Raw genomic sequence first — 20,548 nt, 5'->3', positions numbered from 1 at the left:
ACCTACTAATTGGGGGCAGTTATGCAACTTTATGCAACTTTGTTTATTCAAATAATAAATAAAAGGCCTATCTATCCATAGTAATAAGGTGTTTGCCCTACCAAACACAAAACGAACTAGGCTGTTCGTCGTGGTGAGGCTGTCCAAATCAACAGGCCCTCCTTCGTCCAAAACTATCGTTTTCTGACCTTAGTACTAAACAAGAAAACTCAAAGACAAGATGGGTTTGGAAGAATGACCCCCTTCTTCTGGATAGACTTCTATGGCCTTATCAGCTCTGCCTTGGGATGGTTTCTGGTGATGTCATCTACGAGTTCTATTCAAGGAGGCTTTTACCCCACTAACCCCGCCTCACCTGTATTCTCACCACTGTAATTATGGAAATAACAGCAAATGTATGAAAAAACGCGTCTATGCTAATCTGTATATTCACCATGTATGCCTGTAACAAGTAAGACTTCTTAGCGCCACGATGCCCCCGGGCAGATGTGCGCTCTACAAATCCAAATAAATAAATAAATAAATAAATAAATAAATAAATACCCCTCCCGGGCTTCCACTTGTTTTCTATATACCATGTTTCCTTGCTGCACAAATGATTTCATTCCTGCTGCTTCTTTGAATCTTGCTGGATGTCTTTCGTGGTGTTCCTTACTTGGTTTAACGTATCCCTCTTTACTGGGAAGAATTTGACTGGCCCCTTGGCAGTCTCTTCTCCTTTTCCAATATTCACATATACAGGGAGGAGTTTGATTGGTCGCCTGATAGTCTTCACTCTCCTTCCAATATTTGCTTCTACTGGGACAAGTATGATTAGTCCTTGGTAATCTTCACTCTCTTTCCAATAGTTACCTCTTTTGAATTCAGTAGGTGTCACTGGCTCTACTGTGGGGGGGAGGGGAGAGGCAGGTTGTTCCGCCCTTCCTGGTACGCTCTCAGCACAGTTCGAGTAACCACAAGGTCCACTCATCTTGGTCGCACCACTTCCCCAGGTTGTTCCCAGGCCTACAGCTCCGCTCCCTGCTTCTCTGTGCCTCCTTCAGCTTTCCGGTGCCCTCTTGGCTCAGGACGTGTCAGCATCTCCTGGCTTATTCATCAGCCCTGGATTGAACTTTGCAGGTTCCAGTGACAAACTTAACTCGTCCTTCTTTCCTTTTTATTAGACCACACCGTGTCCTCCCTAGCGTAAACGCACAGTCGTTTGTTTCTTTCGCTTGACGACTTGTGGCTCCTTGGTCCATCTTCAACACTGTGTGGTTGGCTGTCAACCACGGAGTACTCTTTATGGTTCTCACATTCTTCTTCTTCACAGTACAACTGGCCTGATGAGGTGGATGCTTGGGAAAATTACAGTAACAGATAGTAACTGGCTTGGAGTGACTTGAGTGGTCATCAGATATACTTGTCGACTCCTCATAAAACTGTATAGGGAGTTCCTTGATGGAATGGGAGTCCTTGTCCCCAAGCGGGGAGTCTCTCCCTGTGAGGTCACGCTTTTTGCCACCCCTCGGGGGAATATCGCGTAGCGGGCTCACCTCCCCAGCCTCACAGCGAAGGGGCTTCCCTCTGGGGAGAAGTGACAAGATCCTGTGAATCGTCACACGGTCTACCAGAGAACCGACCCTAAGGAGGATCTGCTGCTGGGAGCAAGATGGACTTTGAGAGATACCTGAGCAATGCAGGAAGAGGGCTAAAGGTGAAGGTATCGCTGAGGAGGAGAGATCTGTGACAGAAGGGTAACATAATACCACCAACCTGAAATGGACACTGAGGGGAGGGGCATTATTGTGAATGCTGATGAACCTCAAGGTCTTGAAAAGACTGTCGGTGAATACTGATAATTATAAATCTGCTCTCACACGAAGTGTTGTGGGAAATTCAGTTCAAACTGGAGAAAGCAGAGGCTCAGTTGAAGCCTGAGAAAAATACCTGAGAAGCCAGATACCCGGCAAAGGTCTTGTTGTACTGGGTGAAAGCAGTAACACCTAAAAGGGGTCAAGACTGAGTAAAGCCTGGAAGAGTCTTCCCAGTACCATTTGTTTGCTTTGTTTTGCTAGACTATTTTCGAATAGAATCTTTTTCTAGTAACATTTTGGAACTTTTGTGTTGGAAGGTTAGGGTTTCTAAGAGACTAGAGAGTGGTTAAAAACTACGATTTGGACTCTGCTGGCCACAACATTTGGACATTGATTTGTAGAATAGGGTGTCCCAGAAGGGACAAGAAACTGTATGATTTTGATATTCATCTTTGAAGGTGTTGGTCCGCTGGAGAAAACCTCATTATCACACATCCCTGACAGGGTTTGTTTAGAAACATCCTTATTCTTTGCAGATGTTTCCATAGCTCATATAGGAGTTTGGCTAAACCCCTTCTCTGACCAAATTCCAAATAAAGCAAATCTTTTGAACCAGTTATTTAGTGTCACGTGTTATTGCTCAACATTACCACAGGTGTCTGTGGACAAAGATCTGTACATGAGTTCTCATTACAGACAAACTTAAGAGTCCATTATTTTCAATTAAAGAATATGAAAATACTATGCATGATCCACAGATCTGAAGTTCAGTGAATGGAGCCATTACCAGCTTACGGCAGGTTCCTTTCCACATGATGAGGAATATTCTAAAGATGTAGCTTTTTCACTAAAGACCAATCTGATGTGGCCATTTAGAGCCCATTGTTGGTCTTCTTGCTGACTCCACCCTTACCTTTTGCAAACGTTGTAGCAGAAGTGCGTCTTTAGAGAAAAACTCGACAAGCAGCCCAGCAGTAGCCTTAGTTATGTGTGGGAAAGTAACAGGCTGTAGAAGAGGCTGAGAATTGCTGTGAAATTGAAACATTGTAATTTTAGGAAACAAAAAGTAAATGTTTTTCAAATATGTGTTTTTACTGCACAAGAATTTCAGCCTTAGCTACACTCCATTTACTTTTCCATGCATTGCCAAGTCTGGAGGGAACTAATTACATTATAAAAGAGGAGAGTGGCTAATCTCAGGTGGCTGGTTTCAAGCTGTATTTTCAACAATCTGGTGTTTTTCTGGTTGATAGATCGGCTAAAACACTGTTTATAGCCATACAAACAAATTGAAGTGCATGCAGAGGAGATCCCCAGGATGTTTCTTTAACCAATTACCAAACATCCCAAATGTGAAGGGGTTTCCAGGGTTTTCACAAAACACACAATCTTTTCAGAAGTTCTTTCCAGCTGGCAAATAAACACATCTTTCGTAAAAGCACTCACTGCGAGATGTGCTCTGAACTGGTGTGAGTACTTCTTACTACAATAGTGTGAGTACTCCTTACTAGAATATTGCCATCCTTAATGGTACTCGGGCAAGATAACTCAGAACAGGCTTCCAGATACACATTTAAGGTCAGAGTACATTAATGGCTACTTTGGGAGTACAAGGATACGTTAGGGACTAAAAATGTAGTTCTACTATAATGTGGCACCTGCAGGTTAAACACATATAACTGCAGCATTCATCTACAGAGATAACTTACTGCACAATAATGTGCTCTCTTGTCTAACTTTACAGATGCACTGTACTCTTTGTCGCCTCTTGCTAGCCCCCACACTACAGGCTCAGCCAGCCTCAATCCCATCCTCCCTTTCCTTGTACCCTTGTTTCTCTTTTTTTAATCCTTTCTACTTTTTTAGGCTTAGGCTATCTTTTGAATGTTTGCACAAAAAGTCTCTCCTGGGACCAGTGCCGCCCCCAGAATCCCTTGAAGAGTCAGGCTGTAAGAAAGTTCATGAGGACTTGCAAAGCGACAACAATTTCAGTTGAACAGTCACAAATACCTGCGAAACACGTGTCAAAGAGAGATTTCGAATTCACTGCTCCATGAAGAACAATAACGTTGTAGACAAAATAGGGGCATTTGCCCATTTTCTTTTGCGTTATTTCTAAGGTTTTGAGAAAGTATAGATTGCCTGGTGCTTGTAATCTGGCTACACTAGAGTCTATAGGTTTTCACCAGCCCCTTTGCAATACACAGCCATATTTACTTACATCAAGGTATCAATATGTGGATATATACTTAAATAATGAATAAGTGCACCAACCAGTTTCTCAGAATTTCCCTTATAAAATATGAATAATAACATTTTTTAAAAAAAATAACTGTACATGTGTTTAAACTGTACATGTATCACAAGGTGTGCCCAAATTAAACACAAATGTTTGTGGACATAAGTTTTGAACATTTATCAGGTGATATGACTGGGTTTTTATTAAACATATATTTATTAAGGAAAATGTCAAGTATGCAAGTTATCCCTTTGATAAATATACCAGATGACCATATTCACGATCAGATTATTTTTTGGATTTCCTAGACAGTTTTCTTTTTACAATTGTGCTCTTTAAGATTACAGGAAGGATCAAAATGATGTAGCAGTCGGCACTGATTTAACAGCCACGTGCTGCCAGAGACTTTTAGAGCTGGCTTCTGGTACAAAAGCAAAATACAGAGAGTAGTGAATTGCATTGTCAAGTAAATACCAGAAAGGTCCTTGCAAGGTATCTGGTCTGCAACATTCTGATCAGATGTTCGAATGCGTGAAGGGCTGGATCAACGAATCCTCCTCAAGAGGTCGCTGAAATATAGACTGATTCAGGCAATCAGAACCAAATAATCTAAGTGGCGAGAATTTGCCTTAATACAAATAAATGGGCACTATCAATCCGAAATTTGGATTTTGCTGTTTAATAACTTGTTCAGCAGAGATCTATTATGTTAAATAAAATGTGCATCTTTTGGAAGATTGATTATTTGCTTACGAAGAAAAAACTATCAACCAGATCAAGAATAAATACAAAAGCAATTGTATTCAGGGGAAGCAACCCAGAATTCAATAAACCCTCTTAGTTAGTTCTGAGGTTGAGAGCGGATTTTATCATCTGGCGAGCATTTTAATGCTTGATGAACGAAACAGATACCCAGGTAACCAATAAGTGCAGAGAAAGCATTAAGATTCAGTAATCAGGTCAGGGATGTACCTCCAGATTTTGGCAAACAGCATTTCTTCACCGCAAAGTTCTCATCCCCAGACTTCAAAGTGCAGCCTTTAAGGTTATCAGTGAGATCTTTCACGCTGGGGAATTCCTTGTCCCAGCCTTCCAGTAGAAACGAATTCTCCTTCTGATGGATGCGGAACTGCTTGTAGATGTGTCCATTGCTTGTCTTATGCACCTGAACAAAAAAAGAAACTTGTTTAGTATGTATACTAACTTACTACCAATGAAAACTTGTATTAATAAAAAAGCACTTACTATCACATTGTATGACATTGTGTTGTGTTGACATTCAATTTATCCATTTGAAAGTATGAAGGGCTTAGTAAGCAACACCTGGATTCAACCCTGACCTGCAAGTTGCAGGATCGCAATCTTAAGTTCAATCGGGCTAGCTCTGAAGGTAGGTCAGCTGGGAATAGAATGTTGACAGTGAAGTATGGGGCGAACAATCTCACCGCCACAATTGCAATTATCAAAATGTTGGGTATGGAACAAGTTACTTACATGCAACTCTTGTTCTCCAGCATGGGTCTTGCATGGATTCACATGGTCATGAATATTCCCTGTTGTCAGGCTCGGAATCCTCGGTAACAAAAAAACAATGTAGGTTTAAACTTTAAAATGCTTGTCTTCTCAATAGCCTATCAGTGTTGTTTGGTTCATACTGGCCCCAGCCAATGACACTCGTCCCCCTAAGCCATCTTCAGATTTGGTAGCGCACGTAAAGTGGCAGTATGAACTAAGAAGAGCCAGAGAGGGGAAGGAGGGAGGGTTTGAATGTGAATCCATGCAAGACCCATGCTGGAGAATAGGAGTTACAGATAAGTAACTTGCTCCTTCTCCAGCATGAGGTCTTGCATGGATTTACATGTTCATGAATATTCCCCGTCAGGCTGGGAATCCCCAGTACAAATAAAGCAGTTCAGCTTTAAACTGCTCGTCTACTCTATAGACTATCAGTGTCCTTTGGGTCGTACTGCCCCCAGCCAATGACATTCGTCCTCCTAGGCCCCACCCCTGGTGGCCATCCTCAAATTTGGTTGAGCACATAAAGTAGCAGTATGAACAAAGGAGAAGAGCCAGAGAGGGGAAGGAGGGAGGGTTTGCATCTAAATCTTTCATGGATTCACATGCTCATGAATACGATTCTACAGCAGTACATATACACAACGCAGGAGGTGGCAAGGCTGAACAGAAGTACAAACATTTACTCCTGGAACAGACTCACCTCAAACAAACAGGTTGCGTAGCACCGCTTGGCCGACCCGGGACTTCTCCCTGGAATCCCTGTCAACACAGTAGAATTTTGTGAAGGTGTGGGTAGACCTCCACTTAGCAGCCCTGAAGATGCCGCGCATGGGGACGCCAGAGAGAAATGCTGTCATTGCTGCAATCGCTCTGGTGGAGTGGGCTCTTGGCTGACCTGGAAGCGGTCTGTTGGCCAGACGATGGCAATGCAGGAAACAGCAGGAGAGCCACCTAGATATTGAGCCTTAGACAGGGCTCGCCCGTGACCCATAGGTCCAAAAGCCTTTCATGCGTTGCACATAGAACTTCGGGGCATGAGCAACGTCCAGCGCATGCAATGCTTTCAGCAGGCAAATAGGGTTCACGAAGAAAACTGGTAGAACCAAAGGCTTGTTGAGATGAGTCTGACGGAACCGTCGGCCTTAAGGAAGGGTCGGTTTGCAGAACAATTTGAGCATTGTGGAAATATGGAGGATTACAGGAGAGGGCCTATCTCCCAGACCAGCCTGGCCGAGGTGATTGCCACCAGGAAGGTGGTCTTCCACAACATAAACTTCAATGGGCACGATGCATTGGTTGAAATGGAGGCCCCATAAACTTAGATGGTTGTCATGTTTCTGCATCTCTGCCTCTGGATGGTGCTGTCTGCATACCTGCAGGGTGTTTTCTATCATCTGCAGAGAAGACCCAAAATCATTATTTAACATTTCCTTTCACACATCTGTATATCCGAAAACATGGATTTCAATTCCCATAATGCACCTTGTGGCAGTTCTCATTCCCTGGTTATTCCAAAGCATCAGTCTTGAAACCACAATCCCCAGAAGCCCTAGAGATCAGTGCTGCTTTCACTTTCCCAGGACCAGAGAGAGAGGAGGCAGAATACCTTCAGGTGTGCTGCTCCAGGTGCTGCTAATGAGCCTGCTTCAGCACAGGGCAGGTCAGTATTTAAGCAGCTACCTGCAGGAGAGCAGGGCTCTTGCATTGAGTTCGCAGCCAGCTCTTTAAGCCTTGAGCCTCGGAATTCTGTTTCTTGTTGCTTCAAGAGTCTGCTCCTGCGCCCTGTGCTCCCTGCCTTGCAGTCCTGCTACTCTGTCTACTTTCCCCTCCCTTCTGTCCTGTACCTCTGTGCTTCTAGCAAGGCAACCCTGCTCCCCTGGTTGCAGTCCTCTGTTCCCTGTCTGCAGCCCCTTGCTCTCTATTACCAATGATCTTGTTCCCCGCTTTCAGATACTTGTTCTATGCCCATAGTTTGTGGTACTTGGCTTTAGCTTCCAGTCCTTAGTCCAGTACCATTGCACTTAGATTCTTTTCTACTTGCTTTTCCTCTTTCATTCCTGGTCTCTGTCCTGAACCTTGCTTACTTTGACTGCCTATTCTTCCCTAGATATTTCTGTTTCCGTTCTTGTCCTCACTGGTACTTCTGCTATTCCTTTGTTCAGATTTGCCTGCTGGGTTTTCCAGCAGGCAATCTCTGCCCCTTCTTTTGTCTTTTTTTACTTGTAGGCTATAGTGAATTTAATATAACAGTGGGTTGCGTTCTGTTCCCTCAGAGGGCATCCACTGTTGGTTCTGGCTGGACCTATACCGCCTTGTCTCGTGTAAGTACACATCTTGTTTGTGCCCTAGAGTCCAGACACAGAAGCCACTCCTGCTGCCCACTTCCATGGGCTTGCAGGGTGTGGTGCCCGTAAAAGTAACTGACACAGAGGCTTCAAGCTTCCCTTACATCTGTGGGTAGTCTTTAGTACAACTTGTGTATACACCCCTAGTGGGATTCCTCATTGTTTGTCCAGTGCAGGGTTCCCATCCCTTCTTGTTCACCATTGAGGTCTGCCCTAACCCTCCTGTTCCGTTGAATTACCTTGTCTATTCTGCCTTTGCTCTATATGCTTCCCTGTCCCCTTACATCAGCACAGCCACCCCAAACCTACCTGGGTGCCCTGTGCAATTCCTGACAATAATACCATGCTCAGTTCCCAAGCCAAGTCAGGTGCTTTCACCAGCGGGAATGTCCTGAAGAGACCCATGAGGAACTCCATAACGAGCCTGTGCGACCACAGAGAGAGCTTGCCCGGAGCATGTGTGTTCCCAGGATAAGGCGGCCAGGTGGACCTAGATAGACGCATTGGCAAGGCCAGCGTTGGCCAGTGAGTGCAGGTACGGGAGGAGCTGCGGGGCAGTGACAAGCATCAGCAAAACCTTCTGTCTGGCACCACACTGTGAAGCGCTTTCATTTGTGCCTGTAGCAAGTCAACATAGAAAAAGCTCTGACCTTGGCTAGGATTTTCTTGCATTCCAAAGGCAGCGAATAGTGCCCAAATTCTAAGGCTGCAGGAGCCAGGCCATGAGGCTCAGCAACGTCATTTCGTGGTGCAGGATTGACCCTCCTCCTCTGGAGAGGTCGGGAAGTGGAGGCAGTTGGATGGACGGAACCAGCAACAGAAGGAGAAGGTCAGAGTACCAGATCCTCCTCGGCCACGCCAGTGAGATGAGGATTATTTTGCAGAGGCAACATCTGAGTGTGTTGATCACATGCAGCAAAAGCAGAATTGAAGGGAAGGTGTAAAGGAAGAGACCTAGGGGAACAAAAATGCTTCCCCTATGCTCCTCAGCTGAGGATATCTGCTGGCAAACCTTTGACACTTGGAGTTGCCCACTGTCACGAAGAGGTCGATCTGAGGAAGACCCCACTTGCTGAAGAGGCGCAACACTTGCACTTGCTGAAGCTCCTATTTATGGCAGGACCGTAGCTCCCTGCTGAGAGAGTATGTGATGGTGTTCTTGACGCCTGCCAGCTGAAAAAGGACAAGAAACGTGCGCTGAAGAATTGCCCAGTGCCATAGAGACTGCGCATCTAGGGAGAAAGAGGGAAGCCATGTTTCCATGGTGGTGGTGTTGTCCGTTAAGACACGCACCACCTTTCCCTGGAGTTGAGGCTGGAAATGGCCCAGAAGAGAACCCGAAGTTCTAGGACGTTTATGTGCAACTCCTTTTCCTCCGGGAGCCAGAGGCCTCTGGTGTTAGAATGTCCTGTATGTAACCCTCCACAAAGGGCTTGGTCATGACTGTAGCCTGCTACGGAGGGATATGAAAGGGGGCTCCTGAGTGAGGTAAGAACGAGCTGACCACTATTGCAAGGCTTCACGGAATGCCCGATTGAGAGCGATCCGGTCTGTCCATGTGCCAGTGACTTTCTGCCACCTGGCATCCAGAAATTCCTGTAGGGGACTTATCTGAAACCTGCAACAGGGGACCAGATGGATGCAGGAAGACATCCACAGCAGAGACTCGAGGGACCGGACTGTAGCAACTGATGCTGTCGAGAGCTGCTGGACTTTTCCCAGGATGGTGTGAGAAAGCAGAAGCTGTCTCACCCGCTATTCCCCGGGGATCGGTCATCCATGTGCCCAGGACACAGCCCTTGCTTTTGAATCCAGTTCCTGGGGGGGGGGGACCAGTGCAGGAGGATCAACTGGATGAGGGGTCTTTGGGAGTGGGAGTGGGACACCGGATGGTGAAACATGGTATCCATTTCCCTTTAACATCTTTTCCCCATCCTACCAGGAACTCAACCCCCTTCACCCCTTCCTGACATGAACACTTTCTCACGGACAGCTCACTGTGAGAGAAACCAGACAGACTAACACCTGAGCCCTATACCTGACATGTCCCAATACAAGGGTCGGGCAAAGTCAGGCAATTACTGATAATTACACACACCTGACTTCCATCACACTTCCCCACATGGATTAACGGCGGAGCACGAAAGCACACTCTGAGCAAGACAAAACAACGAGGAAGCAGCAGTTCCAAGATGGCAGTTTAATACAAGGAGAAAAACGGCAAGACCAGAGAGTGCAAGGAGGGAATTGCCCTTGGGCTTTTTGGAGGAAAAGCGCTTTCACAAGCCCTCGAGAACAAGAAATATAAGACCCGGAGTTAAAGTTGAAGAAAGGTGCATTATGTGTCGAAGGTACCCGGGGCTCTCCTGCATCGATAGCGAAGGTGGGGATGTGTCAGAATAGCATAAGCACTAACCTGTTTAGCTGTTCAGCAAGGATGCAGATGAACAGGCAAAATCTCCCAGAAGACTCTTGTGACTCTGTTAGAGAAAAAGGAAATCAGGGGGACCCTCCGGGAAGTCTGCTAAGAAAAAACCCTCCTGGGACAGAAAAAGCCTTGCGTAGAAGCAGAGGCTGTAAGTTACAACGAAGACTATGAAATGGAGAAGGCAGCCTGACGTTGGTAGATCTCTTGGGACGACAGTCTAATCTTTGGCGTAGCAGCACCAAACAACATGAAGTGGCACAGAGAGAATTAGAGGGGGGAAGCCAAAAACAGAGAACTAGAGAATCGGAGTGGAAGGTAAGGCAGGAAAAAAGGAAGGAAACGAAGGGGGCGACACAGGCTCCGTATACCAGAAGGAGAATCAAGAAAGGGAAGGCAATGAAGCGACACAGGCTCCGTATTCCGGGAGGAAAGATAGGGAATCACAGGTTAATTTATTTATTTATTTATTCACTTTATTCACATTTGTTAAGCGCACAGCAGCCCGTGGGCATTGTGGCGCTGGTTACAGTGGATATTCATATCTTAGTTACAGTAGTCACGTAAATACAAACAGCATGAAGATGGCATTGTGGCTTGTAGCGCATAGGTACAGATATCATAGTAGTGCGCAAGTATATACAGTGAGTTAGCAGCTAGTTGAAGAGTAGTTTTTAGGTTTTTCCGGAAGGCCTGAAGAGAGGTTCCCGCTCTGAGGGCTGTGGGTAACGTGTTCCAGAGTTTAGGTGCCAGATAGGGGAATCCTAGACCTCCTGATTTGGCCCTGGTGATTCGTGGCACTGTGAGTTGGTTGGTGTACTCTAGTCTAGTGGGTCTGGTGGATTGTGTTCTGGCTAGAGAGTCAGATAAGTAAGAGGGTGCTGTTAGGTTTATGCATTTGTGTGCGGTGGAGAGAATCTTGAAGGAGATTCGGTCTTTAACTGGTAGCCAGTGAGCGTTTTTTCTTGCTTGGGAGATGTGCTCTCTTTTGGGAATACTTAGAGCTGCTCTGAGAGCGTTGTTTTGAGTGGTTTGGAGTCTGGCTAGGTTTTTTTTTATGTCCCCGCTAGGAGGGAATTGCAGTAATCCAATTTAGCTCCTATTGTAGCTCTTGCAATGGAGAGGCAATTGTCTTTTGTTAGAAACGGCTTTATGGCATTGATTAGTTTGGTACTCAGAGCGGAGGCTGATACAATGGCGCTAACTTGCTTATCCATAGCATCAATGTGGACTCCGAGCGTTTTAACTGACGAAAGGACTGGGACGATACAGTTGTCAATGCAGACGTTTTGATAGGTTGGACTCAATTTGGCTAGCGTGGATTTTTGACCGAGAATGAGGATTTCAGTTTTATCCCCGTTGAGGCATAATCCATTGGTGGCCATCCAGGCTTGGATTGTGGAGTAAATTTGTTGGAGGGTAGAAGCGTCTTTGATATAGCTCCCCGTGAGGGGAAGGAGCACCTGGGTATCATCAGCATAGTTTGTGTATGTGATCCCAAGTGCATCCAGTTTATCGAAGAGTGGCTTTGTAAATAGATTATATAGCGTTGGGGCAGTACAGGATCCCTGGGGAACACCACAGTGTATGATAGTGGGTTCAACGTTTGCTATATTGGAGAACACTTTCATGGCTCTGCCTTGTAGGAAGGACATGATCCAAGTTGCTGCGTGATTGGAGAAGTGCGCGGCATGTGTGAGGTGGTTGGTGAGGGTATTATGGTCAACGAGATCAAACGCTGCTGAGAGGTCTAGGAGCAGGAGTAATGCAGGCTTACCCATGTCAAGGATGGAAGTGATTTGGTTTTTCAGATCTAGTAATGCGGTTTCCGTTCCGTGTCCTTTGCGGAACCCTGATTGTCTCTTACCAAGGATAGAGTTTGTTTCGAGGTACAGTTGGATTTGCCTGTGGGTAGCCTTATCTAGTATTTTAAGAAGAAATGGGACGGTTGTAGTTGGTCTATAATTATTTGGTTGGAAGGGGTCTAATGCAGGTTTTTTTAGGAGATGACGTACCCACGCCTCTTTGAGGCAGTTGGGGACTATACCTGTTTTGAATGAGGCGTTTATGAAGGCGGTGATTAGTGGAGCGAGCTGCTCTGTGCATTCTTTGATAATTTTAGGGGGGCATACATCACCCTTGCATAGCGATGGCTTGAGATGTTTTAGGATGTCTAAGACGTCTATCTCAGATATTTCAGAGAAGGAGAAATTGGGATGGATGATGTCTGAGCGTTTGTGGTGGGATTGCTTCTGGTGCTTCTGTTTAGGTAATGCTTTGTAATGGTCAGAGATTTTGTTCTGGAGGAGGTCTATTTTTTTTAGCATGGCAAGTGGGAGGTACTGTTAATTCTTTAAAGATGGTAAATAGCTCTTTGGAATGTGAGTTGGCAGAAGAGATTCTGTTGTTGTAGGATTCTGATTTGGCTTTGAATATAGATTCTTTGTATTTTTTAGCGATGGTTCGGAAGATATCTTTAGTGTTGTCACAGGGGTTAGCCTGCCAGGTTTTTAGCGCCTGTCGTTTTGAGTCGCGCAGGTTAAGGAGCTCTTCTGTGAACCACAAGTTGGAGTGGAAGGATTTCTTTTCTTTTTTGTTTTCTAGCGAGGCGGCTGTGTTGATGGCGTTAGTGAATGTGTCTCTGAATAATTCTGCTAGTATGGCAGGGTCGGGGGAGAATGGTGGTGCTAGGCATGGGAGGTTGAGATAGGCACTGATGTTCTCTGCATTGAGTTTTTTTGCACTTCTAGCTACTGTGGCCGGTGCTGGAGTGGTCGGCTTGGCACATGGCGTTATGGGGATGGTGAATAGCAGGCAGTTATGGTCTGTCCATGGGAGGGCAGTATTGGAAACCATGTTTGTGTTGCAGTTGTGGTCTATAATCCAATCTAAGATGCGACCTTTTGCATGTGTGTGAGAAATGACTTTCTGAGCGAAGCCAAGGTCACTAAGGTCCTTTGAGAAGCATGTGGCGGTTTTATCATTGGCGTCGTTGAAACCTAGATTGATGTCGCCTAGGAGTAGTGTTTTGTTGGATTTTTTAAAATTGTTTCCTAGGAGGTGGGTAACTTGTCCTATGAAGTCTGAGCTAAATTAAGCGTTAATGCCACATACAAGAAGCAACGCATCTGCTTACCGTTCAGCAAGCCCTTATGAGCCAAATCTGTCAATTGCTTCGGTCGCCGGGATCGACAAGCCGCCATCTTGAGGAAGAAGAACGCACTGTGCGGTATGGATTGCAGGAGCTGTCCGGCGCCATATTGGGAGAAGTAACGAATGGCAGTAACAGTGTTTCACCCACCGAGACCACAATGACCAGCTAGGATACCACTGATTCCTGACAGGATGAGTGATTGCCGCTGTGGTACTGTCGTTGGCTCCTACAACAAAGCAGCGCCAGTAAAGTCATCACATTCGGTGAGTCGGCGAGACCGATAGCAGACCGGTCTGTGTTAGAACCAAGGTCGCAAGTGGCAACATTGTATGAGGAAATCTGCAAAGAACAGACTGTGAGGCGTATGTGATGAGCGACGCAAATATAATTGAACATCCAAGGAGTGACTGAACATTTGAATCCCAGATAGATACCATATACAGAGTGGTCCGAAACCATGTTGGTGCTCATTCGAAGGTCTCTGTTAGATTTCCAACTGAGAGCGTAATTTGTGAATTGTGAAATCGAAGTGGTCCTGCAATGGGTGAAGCTAAACCCTGTGCACATTCCAAAGTCTTCGATAGCTAATACGAACTGCAATTGGTCCAAGCCTGGCTGAGGGAGACTAATTGTGTAAGAGGAAGGATCTGAGTCTGGCAGATGGGAGATCTGGGGTGAACCATGAGTCACCCGAGAAAAGATATTCTATAAGCATTGGAGAAGAGGATCTGATCCCAGAAGAGGGGGGATCGAAAAGTAAAGATTGTGGTACAAAAGGGATCTGAGCCCGGTTGAGGGGGATCCAGGGTGAAGAGTGAATCACCTGACTTGAGTACTTGTAAAGGAACTTTTTGTTTGCTTTGGTACATCAGGCCCTCTGAATCAAGAGACTTTTGATAACTTAAGAAACTTGGGCACAGAATGCCCTGATGTTGTTAATGAAACTGTGTCCTCGTGCCGAAAAAGCCAGAGAGTGTGCTATGCTCGAGTGAACCGACTTGTCCCTTGCTGAAAACATGGGTAACGGAGGAAAGCGGCCTAAACATCCTGACTAATCATTTTGTGAACACCTCTTTCTTTTTCATGAACACTACCCCACACTATTTGTATTTAGAGGTTAGGTTTGGCAATATTTTTTTTAGTTTAGGCCCTTTTATTTTGACGAGACTCCATTATGACTGCATTATTATTATTTAATGGTCGTAGATTGCTCCCATCTGTAGATTTAGTATTAGATAGGCGGATATCATACCCTTGCTAAAGTTCAATAAACACCCTTGAACTGTGGTCACTTGTGTCTGTCTTGCCTTGATACCATCTCTTCCTTACAATGGCCTTCACCCTGTCATCTGAGGGAGTTGCCAGACACAAGACTGGAAACAGCATGCTTTGGGATGGCACTATGCAAGACCTCGGATAGTTGATCGAGAAGCCTTGCAAAGTCAGAAGCTGCATGGTCTCTGCCGTGTGCTGGGTTGCCAGTGGGTGGGAGCTGGACTGGATGAGCCAATAGTAAGGATAGGATAGGCGTGGATTCCCATGGTTGTGTTGTCACTGGGGGCCAAGCATTGGTGAACACCCTCGTAGCCGATTTGATGCCAAAAGGAATGGCCTTGAACTTGTAATGTTGCCCCTAGATGACACAACGCAGGACCATCTGATGTTTGCGATGAGTGGGGATGTGAAAGTACGTGTCCTCCCAGCCAAAAATCGACAGACAATACTGTTCCTCCAGCTGGTCGAGCATGTGCTGCAACGTGGCCATCCTGAACTTTTGGGATTTTAAGAACTTGATGAGGCGGTGCAAGTCTACGATTGGTCGCCACTCTCCTGACTTCTTCCTTACCAGAAAGTATCTGGCGAACAATACAGAGCCCCAGAGGCACTGAGGGACTGGTTGTATAGCCCCTTTGCGTAGCATGGCCCGAATCTCCTGTAGCAGTTGGGCCATGTGTCGTTCCTGACACATGACAGAGGGAACGCACGGTCCTGAAATTCTGAAACGGGCCCCTGTTGCAGAACATCCAGCACCCATTTATCTGTGGAGATCTTTCGCCACAGATCAACTTTGGATAGTTGGCCTCCAACATGGGTGCGGAAGTTGGGGCTGCTTCAGGGCAGCTTAGGCATCTGCGTCCTGGATAGGGAGCGAAAACTACGCTGGGTGCCACTGCTGTAAGCCTGGGAGCATCCCCTACAAGCCTCCTGGCTGGTGGAGCAGGAGAGCTGATGATAAGGGGTGGTGTAACCCTGGGACGTTCTGGAGATTCCCCCCTTTTGGGGAACAAAAGGAAGGCCTTCTCTGCTGCAGGGACCCCAGAGAGCATGCTGTCTCCGTGTGGGTCTTGATGATCAGAAGAGTGTCATTGACCACTTTTCCAAACAGGTTGTCTCCGCTGAAGGCATGTTGATGACTTTAGTCTGCACATCTATGCATACATTTGTGGCCTTTAGCCAAACGTGCTATCGGAGAATCACAACATTCCACATCTGGCAGAAGCTGGAGTACACTATGTCGAGAGGGACAGTGATGACATGGTTGGAAGCTACTTCTCCTTCCTGGAATAGCGCCAAGGCTTCAGCCTTTTTGTCATCAGGGAGGAAGACAAGGATGGGCCCCAGCTTGTACCACAGCGCCCTTCCGTACCTTGATAGGATGGCTAAGGCGTTGGTGGCCTTGATGGTGGAGGCTGCTGTGGTGATGAAGCGTTTCTCTGCAGCATAGAACTTCTTGCCTTCCCGGTCTGGAGACACCATGGCTGGCGAAAAGGGGTTGGAGGACTTCTTCCTGGCGGCAACCGATACCACTGAGTCTGGCGAAGGCTGAGACCTGAGGCTCCTGGGGGCTGAATCTGGAACCCTGCATTTCTTCTACAACCGGGCACGCTTAGCAGCCTTCATGACTGCCTAGCCGTCTTCCCATATTTCATTCAACAAAGGGACTGATACAATGGTTTTCTTAGCACACTTCCATCATTCAAAATAAATGCTGCCAAACTCTTTAACTTAGTGCCAGAAGAGAAGAAGTAGGCTTCTTCTCTTCTGGCACCAAGTTAAAGAGTTTACCAGCTTTTTTGAGATGATGGAGTGGAAAGAGTCAATTTAATCCAGAAGAGAGGCCCTGGCGGGCTCATTAACATCCCCATCTGCGGAAACGTAGTTGTCAAACTCATATGTGTGAGAACCGGTGGTGTCAGTATCCATGCCAGTGTTTGTGTGAATTGGCTCCTCTTCCACAGGGGGCAGGGTCCTTAGCACTGGCCGAGGAGTAACAACTGCCTTATGAGGCGGTGTCGGCTGATGTCGAGGAGACCATGGCTGGACCAGGAACAGGAGCAGTGGACAACCACTGCTGAATTTCATGTCTCTCGGCACAGGTGAAGGTGCAGCTAGTACAGTAGGAGCAGGAACTAGGCCTGAGCTCCCTGTGGGCTAAACGGCTGGAAAGATCCACAGGTTCTGAGAAACAGGCAGAATAGGGTTGGGTTCCTCATGGCCCCCCTTCTACATCTGAATAAAAAACATCAGGCAGGTCCTCTTCGGAACTGGTGTAGATGGCTGATGACTTTCTGGAAGATCCCATAGGAGCCAGAGTAAAGAGGGTACAGCCTTGGTGGGCCTGGGCAGGAATTCCAGAGCTGGAGACATGCCTCTCACCAGATCAAAGCCCTTTGGGAAAGAGGCTATGTATGACAGGAGCCTGCAGAGCAGAAATAGGAGCTTTTGTTGATGGGAATGTCACAGGAACGTTGACAGGGGTCTAGGAGGCAGAGACACACTGGGCGTGGTGACCGTTGCAGAGGTAAAAGTGACAGTCGCTGACAAACCTTTATGCGCAGCAGTAGCTGAAGGAAGACTTGTTTTTTATGACTTCACCCTTAGAGTTTTAATCGGGGTGCTTGTTCGCGGTCGTTCAACGACGGGGTGACGTTCTTGATGGATGTAATGCTCACCTGGTTTCCACGTGGACGTCACTCAGCCTGTTCTTACCTCTTACGACCTCGAACCCTTCCCTGGAGTCTACTCGACTGTAGACTGGGCCTGAAACACAGGATTGGTAACTCCCTATTGTCTCTGTGTGCTTGAACCCCTTCTTCCCCGGGGTCCAACCCTTCCCTTTGATCCACAGCTCACCTTGTTTTCTTGGAAAGTGCGCTCTCGGTCCTGCTTTCAGCGCAGGGGCGTGTTGATTGATGCAGGCTTGTTGCTGCCTAGTTACTTCACTGGCAAGAGTCCGACAGGTAAGTATAATGAGTCTTTTGAACAGTTCTCTAACTTCGTTCCTTTCCTTCCTCAGATGATGGCCGGCGTCCGGGGATGGCGACGTGATGCTGAGATGAGTATCGCTGAAGGTGAGTGAGAGTGCGATGCGCGATGCAACCCTTTCGTATATGTATTGAACTGAGTTCTTTTTCTGTGTCTTTTAGGTGCCGCGGCGTTTTCAGCGTGGATGCCGGTTATGAAGAAGAAATGGGGTGAGTAAGCGCGGTATGCAGCGCCTCTAGATGTTTCCACGCTAACCTGGAGTGTCTTTTCCCTCTTGCAGATGGATGAGAAGTTCCGGAGACAGAGTTCCCCCAGAGCGGCTGGGATTCAGGTAAGCGTTTGAAGCTCGTACAGTCTTTAAAAATAAGCGAAGATTTGCAGAATGCTTACTAATGCCTTTTTTCTGTTCTTTTCCCTTTTCCTTAGGAAGCGGCGTGCCGGGATGGGAATGACACCGTCGAAGATGCCCGCAGAACAGAAGGAGCGATGAATGATGGGCAGAAGAACCGCAAGGTAAGGCTGTTCCTAAAGGTGTTCTTGTTCTTGCAGGAGCTGAGCGCAGAAGAAAGATGCAGGCCTACTGGAGACCGATCCGAACACGGTGAGTGTCACGCTGCAGGTGCAGAAAACACAAAGCATGTTTCTCAGCCTGGGCGTGGCTTAAATAGTCTCTGGGTATCCCAGGTGTCTCTGGGCTGAACCACACCCAAAAGACTAGACTGAACATGCAGTCCAGGGAACCGAAATATGTGGGGGCATCCATCTTGTCCCCATCAATGCACTACAAGTCCAATCACCAATGTTATCCTATGGGAGTGAGTGAGTCTGGTGCCACAGGCGCCAAGTGTGTCTCCAAGTGGGTCTTTGGAGGGATGGAGAGGCTCTTGAGGACCATGTGGGTGATTGTGGCCTGGCTCCAGCCTGACATCTTGGAGGGCTGGGGACATGAGGGGCAGGAATCATGACAATGGACGACGCTGGTGTCGACGACGATCGAACCAGTGATGGATCCTTAGAAGATCTGCCCTTCAACAATCTGTGCTTGAACGATAAGGTCAGCGTTTTCCTTGCAGACAAAGGTAACCCACTAGCCGGCAGGCTAACCGTCCACTGAGTCAGTGACGGCAACCGAACCTTCTCAGGACTTGGTCCCGCAGCCACGGCGATAGTTGACGAGGAAGTCGATGGAGTGTGAGATTTCACATTTCTTTGGACCTTCGCAGAGGAAGCATCTTCAAATGATCTTGACATCTCCCTAGAGGGAGTACGCACAGTGGACCTGCCGGCCCTGGAAGAGGCATGACTATGCCTGGAGGCCGCATCAGAGGCATTCCCTTACTCAATCCATGCCACCAACCTCCGGTGGCAATCCTTCCGAGTCTTCGGCGAAAAGGACTGACAGATTGACCACCCGTTCGTGTTGTGGTAGGGATGAAAACAATAAATGCACTTGAGGTGACGATCCTTGATGAAGATATTCTTCAGGCTGCTGCTTTCATAGGACCTGAAGAGGCTTTTTTTCATGCCATCAGCCATAGTCAAGGTGTCGAGGTGTAGGCTCAAGCCTGGACCTTTGACGCCACAGGCTGAAGATCCGACGGTGGATTGAAGGTTTTTGCCGACAACAGGTCCCTGCTGCCGGTAGTCGCTGCGTGATGGTTAACAATGAAGAGATGGAGAATTTCTTCAAAAAAACTATGATTTTCGAGGAGCGAAGCACAAGGTTTTCCGACACTAGAAACATGCAGTGAAATCTGAACATGGCCACCAGGGGTGGATCTTAGGAGGACGAGTGTCATTGGCTGGGAGCAGTATGACCCCAAAGGACACTGATAGGCTATAGAGGAAACAAGCAGTGGGGATTTCATGAGTATGTGAATCCATGCAATACCCCAAAGCTGGAGAAACTATACTGTCTGAAAGCTAGGAGAGGAGATCAGATGTGAAACTCTACACAGCTAAGAAGATCTGCTAATGCCTCAAATAAGATCCTCCAGCTAGGGCAGGGAGATATATCAAGTTTTGGAGATATATCAAGATATTTTAGAAATCGATATGGGATGAGACAATATTGTTAACATCGAGAAATATGGGGTACATTACTCACCGTAATCGATTTCTGATGATTGTATTTGCTTAGATTCATATGCTTTGCATAGATCGCATCTAGTGGAAGTTGCAGAGTATTGCACATTAAGTTTTTCGCAGTTCGAAAAGGGACGTCGACAGGGCAGGACTGTAATACTATCCCTAGTGGGACGTACCCTGTACCCATGATCCCTCATGCGTCGAGGTCCCTCAGATTATTTGTTTCTGACAAGAGGAAGTGTAAGTTGGAAACATGGAGTCTAGGTAGAGACCATGAGGTGTGAAAGATCTTTGCTTTTTCTCAGGCACATTCTAGAGAGGAAGAAGGGAGGGCGAATGTGAATCTAAGCAGATACAAGCATCAGAAATACAATTACAGTGAGTAATGTATCCCTTCTGAGGCTTGTGGATCTGCTAGAATTGTATGATTTGCATAGATTAGCGAGCAGTACTTGTAGGAGGTGTGTTGATAGAAGAAAAAGTTAATTACCAACTGTAACCTTCTTTCGATTCGATGTTCCTCCTACGTATTCCTCATCTTAGATATTCGTATCTTCAGCTTTGCTGCTTCGGAATATTTTCTCCACCAGAAGGCGCTGGGCTCGAGGTCGCGTCGAAGGCTGCCGTTGAGCGTCAACGTCATCCGTAGTATAAAGGGCTCGAGCCGTGCCCGTTGGCTTCAGTTCTTTTTTTTCAGATATTTTCCATTGATGAGTT

At 46.7% G+C, this 20,548-nt stretch overlaps 1 protein-coding gene across 2 annotated transcripts in view; it reads right to left on the bottom strand.

Annotated features, from left to right (window-relative positions):
• The window catches only part of TYK2 (tyrosine kinase 2), a 1,212,497-nt gene that overhangs the window by 375,769 nt on the left and 816,180 nt on the right, over window positions 1–20,548 (bottom strand). For both annotated transcript variants that reach the window (XM_069604089.1, XM_069604090.1), the window contains exon 10: window positions 5,008–5,200. In XM_069604089.1, the coding sequence (XP_069460190.1) occupies window positions 5,008–5,200 (193 nt within the window). The remainder of the gene's footprint in view (window positions 1–5,007; window positions 5,201–20,548) is intronic.

Source organism: Ambystoma mexicanum, chromosome 3q (genome assembly GCF_040938575.1).
Source record: "Ambystoma mexicanum isolate Mex_15411 chromosome 3q, UKY_AmexF1_1, whole genome shotgun sequence".
Taxonomy (NCBI): domain Eukaryota; kingdom Metazoa; phylum Chordata; class Amphibia; order Caudata; family Ambystomatidae; genus Ambystoma; species Ambystoma mexicanum.
Note: the sequence above shows the minus strand (reverse complement) of the source record. Positions and strands in the feature narration are given on the sequence as shown.